Source organism: Neovison vison, chromosome 12 (genome assembly GCF_020171115.1).
Source record: "Neovison vison isolate M4711 chromosome 12, ASM_NN_V1, whole genome shotgun sequence".
In the NCBI taxonomy this organism is placed as follows: Eukaryota; Metazoa; Chordata; class Mammalia; order Carnivora; family Mustelidae; genus Neogale; species Neogale vison.
This window is the reverse complement of record NC_058102.1, coordinates 95,476,148-95,494,084: the sequence shown is the minus strand read 5'-3', so window position 1 is coordinate 95,494,084 and position 17,937 is coordinate 95,476,148. Positions and strand designations below refer to the sequence as shown.

The 17,937-nt window shown below is 40.2% G+C and overlaps 1 protein-coding gene across 1 annotated transcript; it reads right to left on the bottom strand.

The window, feature by feature from the left end:
* Positions 1-4,945: 4,945 nt before the first annotated feature.
* On the bottom strand, positions 4,946-17,257 carry NECAP1 (NECAP endocytosis associated 1). The gene is made up of 8 exons (XM_044227053.1): positions 17,139-17,257; positions 11,565-11,665; positions 11,305-11,409; positions 10,563-10,644; positions 9,643-9,751; positions 9,382-9,562; positions 6,979-7,081; positions 4,946-6,662 (listed from the first exon to the last, which is right to left on the bottom strand). The coding sequence occupies exons 1-8, from the start codon at positions 17,231-17,233 to the stop codon at positions 6,614-6,616; spliced, it is 825 nt and encodes a 274-aa protein (XP_044082988.1). The 5' UTR covers positions 17,234-17,257; the 3' UTR covers positions 4,946-6,613.
* Positions 17,258-17,937: the final 680 nt, after the last annotated feature.

Genomic DNA, 17,937 nt, shown 5'->3' with positions numbered 1-17,937 from the left:
TTATCTGACCAGGGCGCCAAGAACACTCATTGAGAAAAGAACAGTGACTTTAACAAATGCTGTTCAGAAAACTGGATTACCACATGCAGAAAAATGAAATTGGACCCCAGATCTTACAGCACTCTTAAAAATTAACTCAAAATAGGTTAAAGACTTAACTGTAAGATCTGATACAGTAAAACTCCTGTAAGAAAACAGGGAGGAAACTCCCTGGCATTGGTCTTGGCAATGATTTTTTAGATACGACCTCAAGTGTAGAAGCAACAACAGTAAAAATCGTTCAGTGGAACTTCGTCAAACTAAAAAGCTTCTGCACAAGGGAAACATTTTAAAAAATGAAGATGGGGCACCTGGGTGGCTCAATTGGTCACACATCTGCCTTTGGCTCAGATCATGATCTTGGGATCCTAGGATGGAGCCCCACATCAGGCTCCCTGCTCAGCCAGAAGTCTGCTTCTCCCTCACCCTCTGCCCCTCACCCCCGTCCAACTCCTGTTCTCTCTCTCTCTCAATAAAGAAAATCTTTTTTAAAAAATGAAGACAACCTATGGAATGGGAAAAAAATATTTACAAACTATATTTGAGAAACTATATTTGAGAAACTATATTACCCAAAATATATCAAAACTCCTACAACTCAGTAACAAACAATGAAATTAAAATTGGGCAGAGAAACTAGATATATTTTTCCAAGAAAGACATAAAATGGCTGGCAGCTCTTTTTTCTTTCATTTACAAAAGGTAGGTTATGTTTATTTAGAACCATAAGCAGTCAACTGTTTCAGTGTAACTCAAGACCACAAAGATACCATTTCTACTTTACTCCATTCCAAGCCCTATGGTGGGCCCAGACTGGCAGAAGTGATGCTTGGGACCCAGTCACATAAAAACATATTCAACATCAGTCGTCATCAGGGAAATGCAAAGAAAAACCACAATGAAATATCAACTCACACCTTTTAGAATGGCTGTTGTCAAGACGACAAGAGATAACATGTGTTGGCAAGGATGTGGAGAAAAGGGAACCCTTCTACACTATTGACAGAAAGACAAATTAGTACAGCACTACTGAAAACAGTAGAGGTCCCTCAAAACACTAAAAGTAAAACTTCCAAATGATCCACTTCTAGGTATACACACAAAAGTAATGAAAATAGGGAATCAAAGACCTATAAGCACTCCCAAGTTTACTGCAGCATTGCTCATAAAGGCCAAAATATAGAAACAACCTGTGTTCATTTATGATTAAAAAAGATATGCGTGTTTATATATATGTATGCAACAATGTAGAATGACCTTGTAGGGCAATGCTAAATGAGATAAGTCAGACAGAGAAAGACAAATATTATATGTTATTACTTATATATGAAATTGAAAAAAGCCAAACTCATGAAACAAAGAGTAGATTGGTGGTTACCAGGCACTAGGTGGTGGGGGGTTGGTGAGATGAGGTTTAAGGGTACAAACCTGAAACCAGTAGATAAGTCGGTCCTGGAGGCCTAACCCACAGCATGGTGATTATACACAATACTGCATTATAAACTTCAAAGAGGTAAGAGACTAGATCTTAATTGTTCTCACCAGAAAGAGAAATAAGTATCAAATAAATATGATAAATTTGTGATGTCAACTAGAAGTGTTAGCTTCTAGTGGCACCTGGGTGCCTCAGTTTATTAAGCAACTGACTCTTGGTTTCAGCTCAAGTCATGATCTCAGGGTCCTGAGGTCAAGCCCTGCACCAGGCTCCACGCTCAGCAGAGTCTGCTCAAAATGCCACCTCCCCCAGAGGCCATAAGCTTTCTCTTTCTAAAATAAGTAAAATCTTAAAAAAAAAAAAAAAAAAAAAGTGTTAGCAACACAACAGTGGTACTCCTATTAAAATAGATAAATGTATCAAATGAATGTTGTATTCCCAAATTTTCTTTTAAAAAAGAAAGGAAGTCACATCACTTTACCCTTATACTTACCATTTCATTGCATACCCTGATACTGAGAATTAGAAAAGCCACCAAGCAGCAGTAGTAGTAGTACCACGTGCCAGACCCTGTCCTGAGCACTTTAAAATTTTAATTTTGTTGTCACAATAACCTAGTAAGGTAGGAACTATTATCCTCATACTGCACATGAGGAAACTAAGGCAAAAAAAGTTAAGTAACTTGTCCAAAGTTAAAAAGCCAGTAAGTGGCAAAGCAAAATTTTGTACCACGGCAATTTGTTCCCTCCCAAATCCGTGCTATAACCATTACTACACTTTATAAACATTACTACACTTTACTACCTATTAAACATCTATTTTGATGGGGGGTTATTAAAATTAAGTATATTCCCCATTCAAGTATTTATTTAAGTATTAAAGTCTAAAGAAATTCTAATTCTCTACTTCATTTTCTGCCTACCTAAACAGCAATTTTTCTACATTCCCAACAAACTTTACATCAAATGCATGTTTAGACTCCATGAATATGTCTCTTGAGTCTTTTATGTCATTCTTTTTAAATTTACTTTCTCAGTCACCAGGACATTTGTGCAGTATTTCCTACAGTTGGGCTAGAGTTGCTAGAGGGAGCTCGCCCTCTAGTGGTCCCATACTGATATGCAGTCAGATAAAGCATTTCACAGAAAGTGCTCCAACGCCTTTTTTCCTATTACAGGTTCTGTGGCAGAGCACATATAAGAAAAAGGAAAGTATTAAAAAGCAAGTAATCCACAATGGGTTTTAATGCATTATTGTATTTAATTGAGGGGATGACACTGTCCACAGACTGGTAAGGCAGAACGAGGTCACCACGGACAATTATTTAACTCCCGGCTCCAAAATAGGCAATTCAAATACAGCAGAGCCTTTTTTTTTTTTTTTAATTTGACAGAAAGAAACACAGCAAAAGAGGGAACACAAGCTGGCGGAGCGGGAGAGTGAGAAGCAGGCTCCCCACTGATCAAGGAGCTCCACGTGGGGCTCGATCTCACATGAGATCATGACCTGAACCAAAGGCAGACACTTAACAACTGAGACACCCAGGCATCCCTATAGCAGAGCTTTTTAAAAAACCTACTACCCCTGTACCTTATCTTTCAAAAGGGGCCTGAAAATAACTATTGCAAAATCTGAAATAAATGTCAAGCCATAAAATTTCTGTGAAAACAATCATAAGGCTACATATATCCTCCAGGCTTAAGGGACCTGGCAGTAAAGATAAAGCTCTTCATTTGCCCTTTCCTTCTCTAAAGAATATGTGATTGATTGGGGGAGCTCCTGAATAGGAGTCCCCTAGTCACAAACCATATGTATTCCCTTCATGTACAGTTAAGAGGCAGTAACAGAAATGAATTTTTTAGAAGCTAGAAAATAACTAAAACATAGCCAAAGTGCAATGTATCTTAGACGGTTATAATAATCAAAATGAGACAGTAAGCTACCAAACCTACCCACAGCTGTGCTTTACAGTATTGTTTTTCTTCTCTCAGGTCATAGGCAAAGTACCAAAGTAAAATTTTTCTTCATCACTGTTTTCCGATTCCTAATACTGGCGGACTCTGGAGCACATAAATGAGATTTTCTCCAACTATGACAAAGCGGTAAGAAATACTTATGTCATGTAGCACGGAACAACCCTGAGAATAAGTAAAAGAAGTAAAACACCCAATTTACGGATTTCTAGTCCGTTCTTCACTGAAACCACTGTTAATTTAACAAGTATTTAATGAGTATCAACTACATAAAAAGGTATATGGGAAGTATGGTAAAGCATATAAAAATGAAGACATGGTCATTGTATTCAAAGAGTTTACAAACCAGTAAGAATTTCAACAGCAACCCAAACAAAGCAGGGGAGATCATTTTTCAGACTGGGAGGATAGGTGACATTTCATGAAGTAGCATTTACATGAGCTTTATGAAATGCAAAGGATTTCAACAGACAGAAAGGTATTCTAGGCAGAGGGAATATTAGCAAGCATTCAGTGCTCATGGTGCTAATGGCATCTGAAGAATGACCAGTCCCCTAGTTCCAGGAGCATACTGGGGGTGGAAGGGAAAACAGAGTTGAGGATGAAATGGTACTATGGACTTTATTCCATACACAAAGGAAAATCATTAAAGACAATGAGCTGGGGAAGAAAGGGCATCAGCCCGGCTCAGGGAGGAAGATGATTCTGGTGGTAACAGGTAAGTTGAACTGGAGCTGGAGGAAAAGAAAGCTAGAGGCAACAGCCTAGAAGGTCATCAGAATGGAGGTAGTGGAGTAATAAAAGTTCATACAACTGTGAAGGTAGATACAAATGTGTAACTGAAGGGAATGAGCTAAAAAAAAAAAAAAAAAAAAAAAACCACTGATTGTCCACATTTTTCCCCAAATAAAACCTGAGGTTTAGGATACACTTCTATCCATGACAGTGCCTCACCACCTCAGTAATGATAAGAAAGGCCATGGTTAGGAGAGCCATCCAGGACCTACTCTAGGAAAGCAAATGGAGGAGCTGCAGCAGAACCTCTGGAGGGAGAAGCATGTTTAGTTTATTTTAAAAAAAAAAAAAAAAAGCAAACACGTATGTCATTTTGATTCACCTTCTGTGAAAATCACTGAATGAGAACTCCCAAGATCCTTCTGACTTCCATTCCATCTCATACACTGATTCCCCTCATTTATGCTGCTTATGGTTCTGCGATGTGAGAGGTGGCCTAGACCATGATGATAATCTGAAGCAAAGGAAATGAACTATTCCAGCAAATAATTCATATGATCTCTACAAGGAGTGCCCTGTGGGTTTTGAACCATGAGGGCAGAAGTCTAACCTGAATTTAAAAAGGCAGAACTTAACCTGAATCTACCTCTTGAAAAGAGTAATAGATATAAAATATCTGTTTATTACCTACTGGCCCATTTATACTGGGTCAGTTAAATTAAAAAAACTGAAATAGACAAATTAAAAGATAAAGGAGACACTACCTTTTTCCACACTTTTAATTACCATTATTGCACCAATACAGCATATGCTTTATATACATATATTTTAAATTTCATTTTTCAATTTTTCAGCAATTGAAATACATAATATATTATCATCTTGAGAATACAAAGAACACAACATGGAGGAAGATTGAGAAAATAGGTTCCCAGTAGTTAGTCACTAGTGATTCTATATAACTTCCCATTTAGTGTTTTCTATTGGAATTTTAAAATGTCCTGCCATGGCTCTGTAAGAATAGAGCTGCCTGGAACAGGAGACAATGAAAAAAAATGGACCCAAAGCTAAAAAGAGTCAGGAAGGAAATGCAGGAGAGAGAATATATTTTGAAACTAAATGTAAGACTCCCTTCGGCCAGAGTGTACACATCCAAAGAAGTGCTAAGGGAAGAAATGACATCCTCCCATTTCATCCTCAAAACTGCCGGTTAACAAAATAGATAGTGCCCGTTCATCCAAGAAAGGGAACTCTCTTCACAGCATCATAAAAGGAATGGTGGGGTAGAGGGAAGGGAAAGTGGAGGGAGAGTAACTCGCTTCTGAGATAACCCAGGTGACGGTTTATCAAAGCCATCACTCGGGCAAACCTATCACAGCCTACACCGTGGACTCTCTGACTTCCTTCATAGATGATGATGTAGGTAATAGCAGCTTTCTACGGAAGAGCTAGATGGACTGAAAAATAAATGTTTATGGGAAGGGGCCAGATACCCAGGCAGCAAGGCAATATGGGTCCTGAAAGAGAGCTACATGCTTTCAACCCCTCTGCTCTACATATCCGGTTAAAAACTCTAAACCCTTCAACTTCAGGTCAAATAATGGGGCAAATACAAAGTAATGCCACACTTCAAATGCAGCAACTAGATGGAGCTGCAAGAAAGTAAACGCTTCTCTACAACGTAACTTGGGAAACGTGGCCCCTTGAACCTCCTTCATCCAAGAGACACCCACTGATCAAAGATGTTGCACTATTCAGCAAACAAAGAACAGTAAAAGTGCCACCAGCGAGACCCTCTGAGCATAGAAGAAACATGTAAACACATGAGAGGGTGACGGAGCTGCACCTGGCACTGGGTGTTCACTGAACAGAATAAGCCTGAAGGAGCATATATAACACTGACTCACAAACAGGTCTTTCTTCACACCTATCCCTAACAAAAATCAATTTGTAAACACTGAGGTCAGTCAGTCCACTGTTAGGGTCTTAGGTTAATGGAAAAGGAAATTTCAAAGTTTCTGTCTCTCCTGAAATTGCTAAATAGGGCACACAGGGTCATGAGAGGATTCGGAAAGAAGGAAGAATTGAAAGATGGGAGAAAAATTTTACAGATGGTAGATTTTGTCCCCCCTCCGCAAAGAGACCTGGCCTTCTGAGCCCTGCATAGTCAGCCACAAGTATGGTAAGACCCATTATTCCCCTGCCTTAATAGTGAACAGGAGATAAGGGATACTTTCTTGGCTGTACAGTAAGTAACAACATAGGGGAGTGACATAAACCAGCTTGAATGCAATGGAGAAGCTATGAAAAAGATTGTCCAGTAATTTTGATTCTGGGGACAGGAGGAGTTCCTAGCTTCCCTCACAGATTGGTGCCCTCAAGTTCATTTTTTTTTTCTTCAAGTCTGTCCTTAATGTCCTGCCAATGCTATTCAGAACTGGACCCAGTTGGATGGCTGTGGTGCCTGGTTTGGAACAGAGCTGCAAGACAGGAGAAGAGAGAGAAAGCCAAAGGAATTAGGATAGCTACTCCATTCTTCATGTAATAGCTTCCAAGAAACTGCTGCCCAGACTTTCTGAAACTATACCTCGCAGAAATTCTACTTATCAAGTCTTGAGATATCCCACATCAAACATCATCCTACAACTCTCTTACCCCACCAACCCCCACACTTCCCTACTACTTTACCTAGAATTCCTGCTGAAGACTCTATGACCTCCAAATGCCCTGCTTTCCCAGATCAAGACTTCGTTTACTCTCTGACTGAGAGTATCGTGGTTTCATGAGGTTCATTACCTGGATGCAGTGCTGAAGTCTCCCCACAGGTCATTGTTTGCAGAAACTGGAGCTGATGCTGGTGTCGTGACAGGAGCAGGAGAATCCAAATCTAAAAGGATATCTGAATACACAGTAAAGAGAAGAGAAAGAAAAGGGAAAACATAATAAAAATCTTAGTAATAAAAACTTATGCTCACACAAATCTACACATAAATGTTCACTGCAGCTTAATCTGTAATAGTCAAAAACAGAAGACAACCCAGATGTCTTTCCACGGGTGAAGGTTAAACATACTGTAGTACTTCCATACCATGAACTACTACCCAACAACAGAGAAACTACTGACAGACACAACTTGGATGAATCTCAAGGGAAGTATACTGAGTGGAAAAAGCCAATCCCCAAAAGTTATGTCCTCTATGACTCCACTTACATAATATTCACAGAAGTGACAAAATTATAGAGAGAGAAAAGAAATTAGTGATTGCCTAGGTTAGTGAGGGGGTGTGAGGCAGGACATAGTCAGCCACAAGTATGGTAAGACCCATTATTGCCTAGGGTTAGTGAGGGGGTGTGAGGCTGTTATAAATGGAGGTAGATGCAGTTATAAACGGATGACATGAGGGATCCTTGTACTGATGGAGCTTGTCTGTATCCTGACCATGGTGATGGATCCAGGAACCTACCCACAATAAAAGTGCATAGAACTAAAAACACACATATACACACAAATCAGAACACGTAAATCTGATGAAATCTAAGTAAGATCAGTAGATGGTATCAATGTCAACTTCCTGGTGGTATCTGACTTTGGTTTTGCAAATGTTACCATTTAGGGGAACTGAGTAAAGGGTACACAGGATTTCTTTGTGTTATTTTTTATAATTGCATGTGAACCTATGATTATCTTAAAATAAATAGCATAATTCAAAAAAATTTAAAGTAAACCTTAGACATTATACCCAGTGCCTTCTGGAGACACTTATGAAAAGATGTAGGTTATAACCATTTTTACGTCAAAATTTCAAAAGGAGCTTACTCTTAGCATTCAATGATATGAATGCTCTACATCCTGTAATTCAATAAGTTAAAACTACAGATTCTAATACCCACTATCTCTAATCTTTGGAAAATTGCTTCCCGAGTTCTAATGTTCCTATTCTTTTTTGTGGAGAAGAGTTGACATTTACATATTTATTTATTTATTTTAAAAGATTTTATTTATTTATTTGATAGAGAGAGATCACAAGTAGGCAGAGAGGTAGGCAGAGAGAGAGGGGGAAGCAGGCTCCCCCACTGAGCAGAGAGCCTGATGTGGGGCTCGATCCCAGGACCCTGAGATCATGACCTGAGCCGAAGGCAGAGGCTTAACCCACTGAGCTACCCAGGTGCCCCTAATGTTCCCATTCTTGAAATGGAAAAACTCCAACTACTCTTTTTCCCCTCAGATAATATGGAAGAGTGAAAATGTATTCATACACCCAGATGCTGTCTAATTTTCTCCCAAATGCCTTTGGGAAGAAACAAAAGATAAAAAAAAATAACATTTACTGAATGGCTGCAATGTTCAAAGGACTATGCTAGGTGGTGTCACATCATTTCTCCTTTATAATCCTGGGGTAATTCTAAGTCTCCATATTGCAGTTAAGGATATTGAGACGGGATGCCTGGGTAGCTCAGTCAGTTAAGCATCTGGCTTCAGCTCATGTCATGATCCCGGGGTGCTGGGATTGAGCCCTATGTTGGGCTCCCTGCTCAACAGGAAGTCTGCTTCTCCCTCTTACTCTGCCCCCTCCCCCCGTGTACACTTTCTCTCTCAAATAAGATCTTTTTTTTTTTTTTTTCTAAGATTTATTTATTTGACACAGAGAGAGAAGAGAGCACATAAGCACCAAGTCAGGGGAGCGGGAAGCAAAGGGAGAGGGAGACACAGGCTCCCCGCTGAGCAGAGAGCCAGATGCAGGGCTCGATCCCAGTACCTGGGATCATGACCCAAGCTGAAGGCAGATGCTTAACCAACTGAGCCACCCAAGCACCCCTCAAATAAAATCTTTAAGAAGCAAAAAAGAATACCGAGACTCAAAAATGTAAATAATGTTACTAAACACATTCAGATATAAAATAGCAGAGCTATGAACAAAATCTTACTCCATCTGACTCTCAGACCTACTAGCATCTCACCAAGGTATAATGAAGAAAATAGTCATTAAATCTACTCATTTTCCAACAAAGAACCTGCCAAATATCATGACTCTCGGTTCACTGGAAAAGCTTTAATTCCTTATTAGAGGCTGCCAGAATCACCATGTCAGTACCAAGTGCCATTTAACAGCAAAAACATCAAGATACTCCTTGACAAACAGATGCTACCCAATCAAAACCTAAGATATGATGATTTCTCAAAGTTATGAAGAGATTTACCTGCATCACTACCTCCATGGTTAGATTTTGGAATGGGTGGTGGAGTGACATGATTGCTGATGGCAACGGAGGACGGTGGGGGAATAGTGACTTTGCCTCCAGGTGGGGGTGGGAGCAAGCTTAGGCCCCCAGCCCCTGTAGTCTTGGGCTTAGAAGCACCTCCTTTCTTAGTTGTAATGTTCTACATAGAGAAAACAGAGAAGAAAAAGTCACAAGCTTATTACAGAAATACAGGGAGTAGGGGAAAGAAAGCATACTCACCCCAATACTCAATTTGATGGTCTGTCCTTCCTTGAAGCCCAGATCCAACTTGGGACGATTATCCATGTCCTGAGATTCTTTGGAAATCTCAGATTCCTGCTTTACCCACCTAAAAGAGTAAATTATGTTAATCTGAGATTACCTGAGAGTCTGGCACACAAACCTAAGTGTAACTAACTTATGGGAAACAGGATTCTAGAAAGCAGAGTGAGGGAATATGAAGAATGAGGAAGGAAAGGAAGAAAAGCCATGAAAGAGGGCAACAGCGTTCAGTGGCACTGAGGAGCCACACAGAATACATGTTTAACTTGCCCCCCAAGGACAGCATTTAGCTGCCAATTCCCATCCTCCATGGTTGAGCGCTGCCCCTGAGGGAGTGTTAATTCCTCAGTCCTTCCAGGCTGCATTCCTGGGCCAAGTGAGTGGACTTCCACAGTTTCAGAGTTCTGAGGCAGAAAAGCAGAGTTGTGCCTATGCCTGCCCTTGAAGTAGGGAGGAGATGGTGTGCATGATGCTACCCACCACAGCTGTGCCAAAACCAGGCAGGCGGAAGAAATATTGAAACAGATATAAAACATGTCAGCTACACAAGGTAACAAAACTGCCCCACAACTCCCCACTATCTCCCATACAGTCCTGCTATTATTAAATGCCTCCCTTAGCCACTTAAAAGGACAAGTCCCCAGAGACATAAGCAAAAGCATCTCAAAATACCGTACAAGGGACCAAAAATATGTTCCAAGTTTTAAGAAAAGGATAGAGCAAATACAAAGATAATGTAAGCAAATGGAAAGATTCAAATTCATAATGCACTAGTTTACCAAATACAGAAACCAGAAGGTAAAAGAGTGTCCATTCAACTGAAAAGGAGCACATCCAAAACCTTTTAACCAGGTAACTAAAGGTCAAATTTCACTCACTTGAAGTGATCTTGCAAGGAGACATTAAAGTCAAAGGCATCACCCCGATCTGTGAAGCCAATGCCAATGAAAGCACTACGCCCTGTGAAAAAGACAGGAATATTCTCAATAGGAAGTACCCCTTGGGGAAAATTCCACCCAGTGAAAAGTCCAGAACATGAAACATTTTCTCACAGCCCAGGGGACCACAATCTACACATAGCCCAAGGGCCAAATGCTGCCATCACTTGTCTTTATAAGTAACATTTTACTTGAACACAGCTACACCAATTTGTTTACACATTATACGGCTGCTTTCACACTACATCAGCAGAATTAAGTAGCCACATTTGAGAACAAAATCTAACTGCATCCTAACAAAAAGTTAGGACAAACTCTGATAGAGACTACAGAGAAAAGATAGAGAATGACTGCCCTAACATAGATGATTTAAGACAGTCCCACCAAAACCCACCACAAACAATGAGTGAATGGGCAATATGTGTTAATTCTTTGGTTAGTTAGACACTTTGATTGATTTACGTCTACCTATTAATCACAGTGTCTTGAACTTGTGTTCATATCTATTACTAATAACATGTTAATCCTTGTCCTTGCTTTTAACAACTAGAGTTATCTATGAAGAAAGGAGAGGACAAATTTAGTAAACTAAAGAAAGATAAATGCAATTAGGACACACTTTCATTGAAGTGCATTACCTATTTTCCTACTGTCATCCCATTCAAAATCCCAGATTCCTTACCAGTACCATCCTGGATCCGGATTACAAAGTAGCGGCTGGAATCTGTCACTGTCTCCACAGCAATACCAGGATATTGTTCTACTGGTGCCTGAGCAAAGAGCTCCCCTGACAGGTAAGAAAAAGACTTCTTTGGGCAAAGGAAGCAAAAATCTAAAACTCCAGTTAACAAATATTTCCATTCCAGTCCCCAACTTAAATGTACTTATAAATGCACCAAACCAATACTATTAATACGTCAGAGAGTCACCAGCACAGATTACCTGAAACTTTATCCTCAAGTTTGATGTAAGCGATTTTCCCTTTTGAAGTGATTCGGAGGCGACCAGTCCAATCAGGCTGGTCTAATTTCCAGTCAGATGCCCTAGAATAGGAAAATAGGAAGTCTCAGGTCCATGTCTTTAATTACTAAAAACCTACACAAATCATTTGTCACCGCTCTATTTTGCTGTCCTGGGCTTATTCTTTCTACCTATTAAATAATCAATAAGAATAACTCATGACCCCTCTACATAGATGTCTCATTATACATATAGCCCACAGCAAACAAGTCCTTACTATGTAAGGATTATCCAATAAGCATCAATAAAAACATATAAAGTACAAATACAAGCAATTTTTTTAAATTCTCATAATAATACCATTTATCTACTGCAGATAATAATTTATATAACAGTATTTTACCAATCAGGTAACAACAAAGTCTACTAAATAAATCATATTGGTAATAGAACCCTTCCCAAATCCCTAAATGTATCATCATCTTTCACTGAATTCAACCAATATTTGCAGAGTGTGTATTAAGTCACAGGCACTATTCTGAGCACTTGGGATACAACAGTGAATGAACAAAACAAGGACTTCTACCCTCATGAGGTTTACAATATAATAGAAAACAAGTAATAAAAGAAAACATTAAAAATAAGCAATATAAATAGTATCTCAGAAGATGGTAAGTGCTACAGTAAAAAAGAAAATGCAGAGGCAGAAAAGGGAAACTGGGAGGGTAGTGGGAGAATAAATAGGTTGTAACATTCAAGAAGGTGGTTGGGGAGCGAAAAGTGAGCAAAAATGTGAAGGAAGCAAGAAAGTTACCCATGCAGATATTGGAGGAAGGGGGCAATTCCTGGACTAGAACAATTAGTCAACAGGTGCTGAGATGGGAGTGTGTCTGGAATGTCTGCCCTCAAAAAAAGGAAGCTGCTACAGTGAGAATAAAATAAATTAAGAGATGAAGTGGGAGAGGTAACAGAGGGCTAAATTTTATAGGCCTTGTAAGAACTTTGGCATTCACTCTGAGTGAAGAAGCCATTACAGGTTTTAAGCAGAGGTGATACGTGATCATGATCTTCCTTTTATTTGTTTTAAGACAGTAGCTGTTTTTTTAAAAGACTTAACTTATTTGAGAGAGAGGTAAAGGGAAGAAGAAAAATCTCAAGCAGAGGCTTCCCGCTGAAATGTGGAGCCAGACACAGGGCGCAATCTCATGACCCTGAGATGACCACAACCGGAGCCAAAATCAAGAGTTAGATGCTTAACCTACTGAGCCACCTAGGCACCCCAATCTTCCTTTTATTTTAAAAGGATTACTTTGTCTGTTGTGTGTAGAAGCAATGTAAGTGATGAAGCATGGGGATTAGTTAAGAGACTACTGCAGTAATCTAGGAGTCATAATGGTGACTAAGAAGATGGGGCAGCAGAAGTGGCTACATTTTGGATATATTTAAAGCAAAGAAGGATTTTCTAATGAATTTAATGTGAGGTAGAAGGCAAGAGAAAAGTCAAGGATGACTAAAGATTTTAGCCTGAGCAACGGAGCTGCCAATAACGGAGATAGACTACAGGTAGAGCAACGTCTGGGAAGAAAGATCAGGAGTTCACTTTTGAATATGTAGAGTTTAAGATAGCAAACAGATTTGCAAGCAAAGATACAGAGAAGGCATTTGAATATGAGTCTGGAGTTTAGGAAAGACATGTGGGCTAAACATACCGATGTCCATGGAAACATTACAAATACTGAATACTTATAATCTGTATGATGATAAATAAATTTGAATGAAATCTAAGACATTTAAATATGACTAATTTTACAAAGCAGTGCCTTGTGATTTTGTCAGCATGTGGAAAAGAGAGGGCAAAGTAAAAGTTATTAATAACTTATCCTGGGGCAGCTGGCTGGCTCAGTCAGTAGAGCACATGACTCTCGATCTCGAGGCTGTGAGTTCAAGGCCCATATTGGTGCAGAGATTACTTAAAAATATTATCTTAAAAACAAAACAAACAAACTCATCCCTTAGGAACCCGAAGACAAACACTCACAAGTTAGAAAGGTAACAATAAGTATATCTAAACAATAATAAGTTTAACAAGATGGCAAGCAAAAGATGGAAAAAAGAAAGCACAGGTTTTGAACAGGATTTGTAAAACAAATCTTTGTCATGTCCACCTCTCTTGATGCCCTGCCTCAAAGACGCTCAAGTACTTCAATCTGATCCAGAATACAATGCTCTAAAGGTCCCTGTATTTTAATTTTTTTTAATATGGTCATTACTTCTTCTATTATGCCTCTATGAGCTAAACACAGTATACTGAATATATCAGAACAGGCCTACCAGATGTGTTTCTTGGGACAAGTTCCTTGTCTTATTTATCTTGCGTGTCTAGTGGCCAATATTCAACAAATTCTCAGTAAGTGAATGGATATCCCCAGCAGCAGTCTCCTTCAGCCCTGAGCCTTAGTTCCTTTCCCACTCGCAAGACCTAGCCTGAGGAACTCTTGGTCTCACTGGTCTTCTGAACTGACTTCAAATACTTTCATTCGCCTCGGTAATAAATCCTTACAGCAATCATATGGAACAGGCATGAAAAGCCTATTATCTCTGTCTCTCTAGGTGAAGAACAGTAACACAGTAAGTATATAATGCCTAACTTCAAAGTCCAGCGTTCTTCTTATTACCTTAAAACAGACTATTAAGCTTACTATTGATTTAGCTGAGGAGGAGGGTAGTGATAAATATAAAAATTTTTATAAGTTGGGATACTATTTCTTCATCATTTATAAGTTTCTCATAGACCTAAACTATCAGTGAAAGCCTGAGAAGCAACAGCTCACTCTAGGTAATCTTAGTCACACAAACCAAGTGACTCCTGCCTCCTAAAAAGCCCAGTTTTTCCTTTAATGGCAGCCTAAAGAAGTCATGCTTATAATGGAAAATGTGTTCTGTAAACAAGATTAGGCAGAGAAAAAGACAGAAAAGTAATGTTTATCAAGCATCTATTACATGCCAGGCATTATGCTCACTCTTACGAAAATTAAGTGAGAGGATACTGCAAGGTATAAGTAGTATATCCCTTTTTACAAATGAGGAAACCACGTTCAAAAGAGTTAAGTGTCGGGCGCCTGGGTTGGCTCAGTCAGTTAAGCGTCTGCCTTTGGCTCAGGTCAGGATCCCAGAATCTTAGGATCAAGCCCCATGTCAGGCTCCCTGCTCAGTGGGGAGTCTGCCTCTGCCTCTCCCTCTGCTGCTCCCCATGCTTGTACACTCTTTTTTATTTTAAAGATTTTATTTATTTATTCAACAGAGAGAGAGACAGCTACAGAGGGAACATGAGGGAGAGGGAGAAGCCGGCCTCCCACTGAGCAGGGAGCCTGATGTACTGCAATGCGGGGCTCAATCCTAGGACCCTGGGATCATGACCTGAGTGGAAGGCAGATACTCAACGACTGAGCCAACCAGGCACTCCTTGTGTGCTCTCTTGTTCTCTCTCTCTAAAACAAGTAAAATTTAAAAAAAAAAAAAAAAAAGAGAGAGAGAGAGAATTAAGTGTCTTGCCAAAAGCAAATAAATGGGAATCTCGATGCAAACTTAGTGCAGCTCCTTCATTCATTATAGTAAGAGTGGATAATGATAAAATACCTTTTGGAGAATTACAAATATCAGTAATAAGCAGGAAAACATAGATAACAAGTAAAAGAGGAAAATTAAGAAACTGTTTTGATGCCTCACTTCTGTTAATGGACATAAGGATAAAAGGCTCTGGATAAACTAGGAAGTGAAGGTAGAGAATGCAGATGGGTGAGAGAAGGAAGGTCTTGAAAAAGTCTTAAAGCAGAAGAAAAAGAAGAGAAGCCCACTTTATGGTATATCCTCTCCTCCAGGAAGTCTTAACTATTAAGTTGGGCTATTCCACCTTATTTAGCAGTTCAATCAATGCCAACTTATGCGATTAAGTATAACCTACTAATTTCTTCCACATTTAGAGTGCCCACTATGTGCCAGACACTATAGTAGACCCTGGTACTATAAAATTAGAAAAGAAACAAGTTAGAAAAGAAAAAAGTTGTTCATAGCTAGTCTGGCAAAACAGATCGAGCAATCAATGACAACACAGAAGTAAGAGCACTCACTATGACAAAGATAAGCACAGGTGTTGTGGAAGCATGCAGAAAACATACTAAAGCCAGAATGAAAAGGTAAAGGGGAGCTTCCCAAAGAAGATATCTCAGCTGAGTCACACATATTACTACCTGTAACTACCATCAGAAAGCATGTAGATTCCTATTATGGTCAATTTGGAGTCTGATTGAAAGACTGGAATTAGGACTACCTCTTTCCCAAAAGGTACAACCCACAGGGTCTAATGCACAGGTCAGCAAGCACAAAGATACTGAGCGATGATGAACTGATGATGAATGCCTCTCCGGTAAAGAGGCAAAATAAAGGACAGAGGAGGAGCACAACAGTCCAAGTAATAATAAATGCCAAGAGGAAAATCATGATGGTGATGTGGATCAGAGAACAGTCAGAACAGCATCCTATCTATTTACATGCTGCTTTACTGTTTCCTAAATTCTTTCACATTGTATTATTTCATTTAACCCTCCAAAAACTTCTGTGAGGTACATAAGCAGAGCAGATTTTATTATCATTAACTTTTTTTCCCTATTTCACAGATGAGAAAACTAAAGCTTGGAAAAGCTAAGAGATTTGTCTCAAATCTCAAATCATACAGCTGTTAAGTTGTCAGAGGTCATACTCATATTTCTTAGCATGTAATCCAGTTAACATGTTAACGCTTTCCACTACATGACCTCATGACTTCCTACAGCATCCTCAGAACCTGTTATCGGATTACAAGGTGGTTAGTTAGCACTACAGAGAAAATGCTCCATTAACTCTGGAGAGAAAAAGCTATGGCAGAGGTAAAGGGGGGGGTGTAGGAAAATAGAAAATACTATGTAATCATCAGGAAAACGTACTGAAAAGAAACAGAATGGACAACCAATGGAAAACCTATAATCCTAACCTTTGCCCACTAGCCAAAGAACTGAAAAGGAAAACCAAATGGTGGATGGTATTTGGTAGCAAGACTGACAACAGCACAGAAGATAAACACTATCACCTACAGAATGGACAACAATGACTATCCACAAAAGCGTACCGGGTACTGGTAATGGGTATGAGGGAGGACGGGAGGGGGTTTCGACAAGGGTGACAAACTGAAGGACGCAGGAAAGAACGAAAGGTGACTGGCAATGGAGCAGGGACAATTGGATGTGGATGATGTGGAGCAGATGGGTAACTCAGAGGGGCCCAAGGGAGGGAGGAGGGGTGTGAAGATGCAGACGGTAATTTTTCTAAAAGCGGAGGAAACCAGGATGGCATTCCACAGTGGGGAAAGAACAGGAGGGCTGGGCCATAACAACCCAGGTGGGCAGGCTAACAAGGTGACAACCCGGAGGTGGCAGTGGCAAGGGACGTGCAGCGTGCTACCTGAGGAAGACACTGTCATCCCCGACCCGGTATGCGTGTGCTGCAGTGCCTCGGGGTTAGTACCTGTAACCGCGGTTGGAGGCCCGGGGAGGAATCCGGTAGACGCTAACGTCGGGCTTCACACACAGAACAGACTCGTACTCCAACTCGGCCGCCATCTTGGCTCTGCACTCCGCGCCACCGGGGGCGGGGCGTATGGAATGGGGGCGGACTGTTGGGGGCGGGGGAGGTGGGCTGTGCGCAACTTCCGCTTACGCTACTTCCGCGCGATTTTACTTGGGTTCCTGAGATAAACCTCCGGAGGTACCGGCTGGGGAGGCCATATTGAAACCTGGAAACCGTGAAGCTGCGCAGTTCGCCATCTTGGGTAATGGCAAAACGGCCCTTCCAGTGCGTGACCCACGTTACAGAAATCTCGATTCCCAAAGGTGATTAGGGAAAGCGCCATCTTGGGGCTGGCAGGGTCCTGTAGTACTTGGGGAGGAAGAGGACCATCTTGAAAACTGGGAGAATTTTTTTCTGACGAGAACCACTTTTTAACCAGTTTCCCGGCAGAAAAAGGGTAATTACCTGTTGGTAATCCCAAACCGGGTACCTACATGACTCACAGTCATGGTGGATTTTTAATCCTCCGGCGTCTAAATGTTAAAAATGCCCGGCCTGATTAGTTGCCTAACAGCACCGTTTAATCTCGGATTTCACGGAACAACACCTGTTGAAATAGTTTGCCACACTTTCAGTGTACATTCTGGTTATCTTTTTGGAAAATAACCTCAAACTCTTAAATGGGACCAACTCAATTACTGATAAATTAGCAAAAACTAATGAGCTATTACTTAATGCTCACTATTTGCTCCAAATC

Excerpts from the sequence above, each read along its gene's own strand:
- NECAP1 (XM_044227053.1), bottom strand. The coding sequence starts at position 17,233 with ATGGCGGCCGAGTTGGAGTACGAGTCTGTTCTGTGTGTGAAGCCCGAC. Across the intron at positions 9,752-10,562 it reads TCCTTGCAAGATCACTTCAA|GTGGGTAAAGCAGGAATCTG; the intron begins GTGAGTGAAATT and ends TTACTCTTTTAG. Across the intron at positions 6,663-6,978 it reads GACTTCAGCACTGCATCCAG|CTCTGTTCCAAACCAGGCAC; the intron begins GTAATGAACCTC and ends CCTGTCTTGCAG.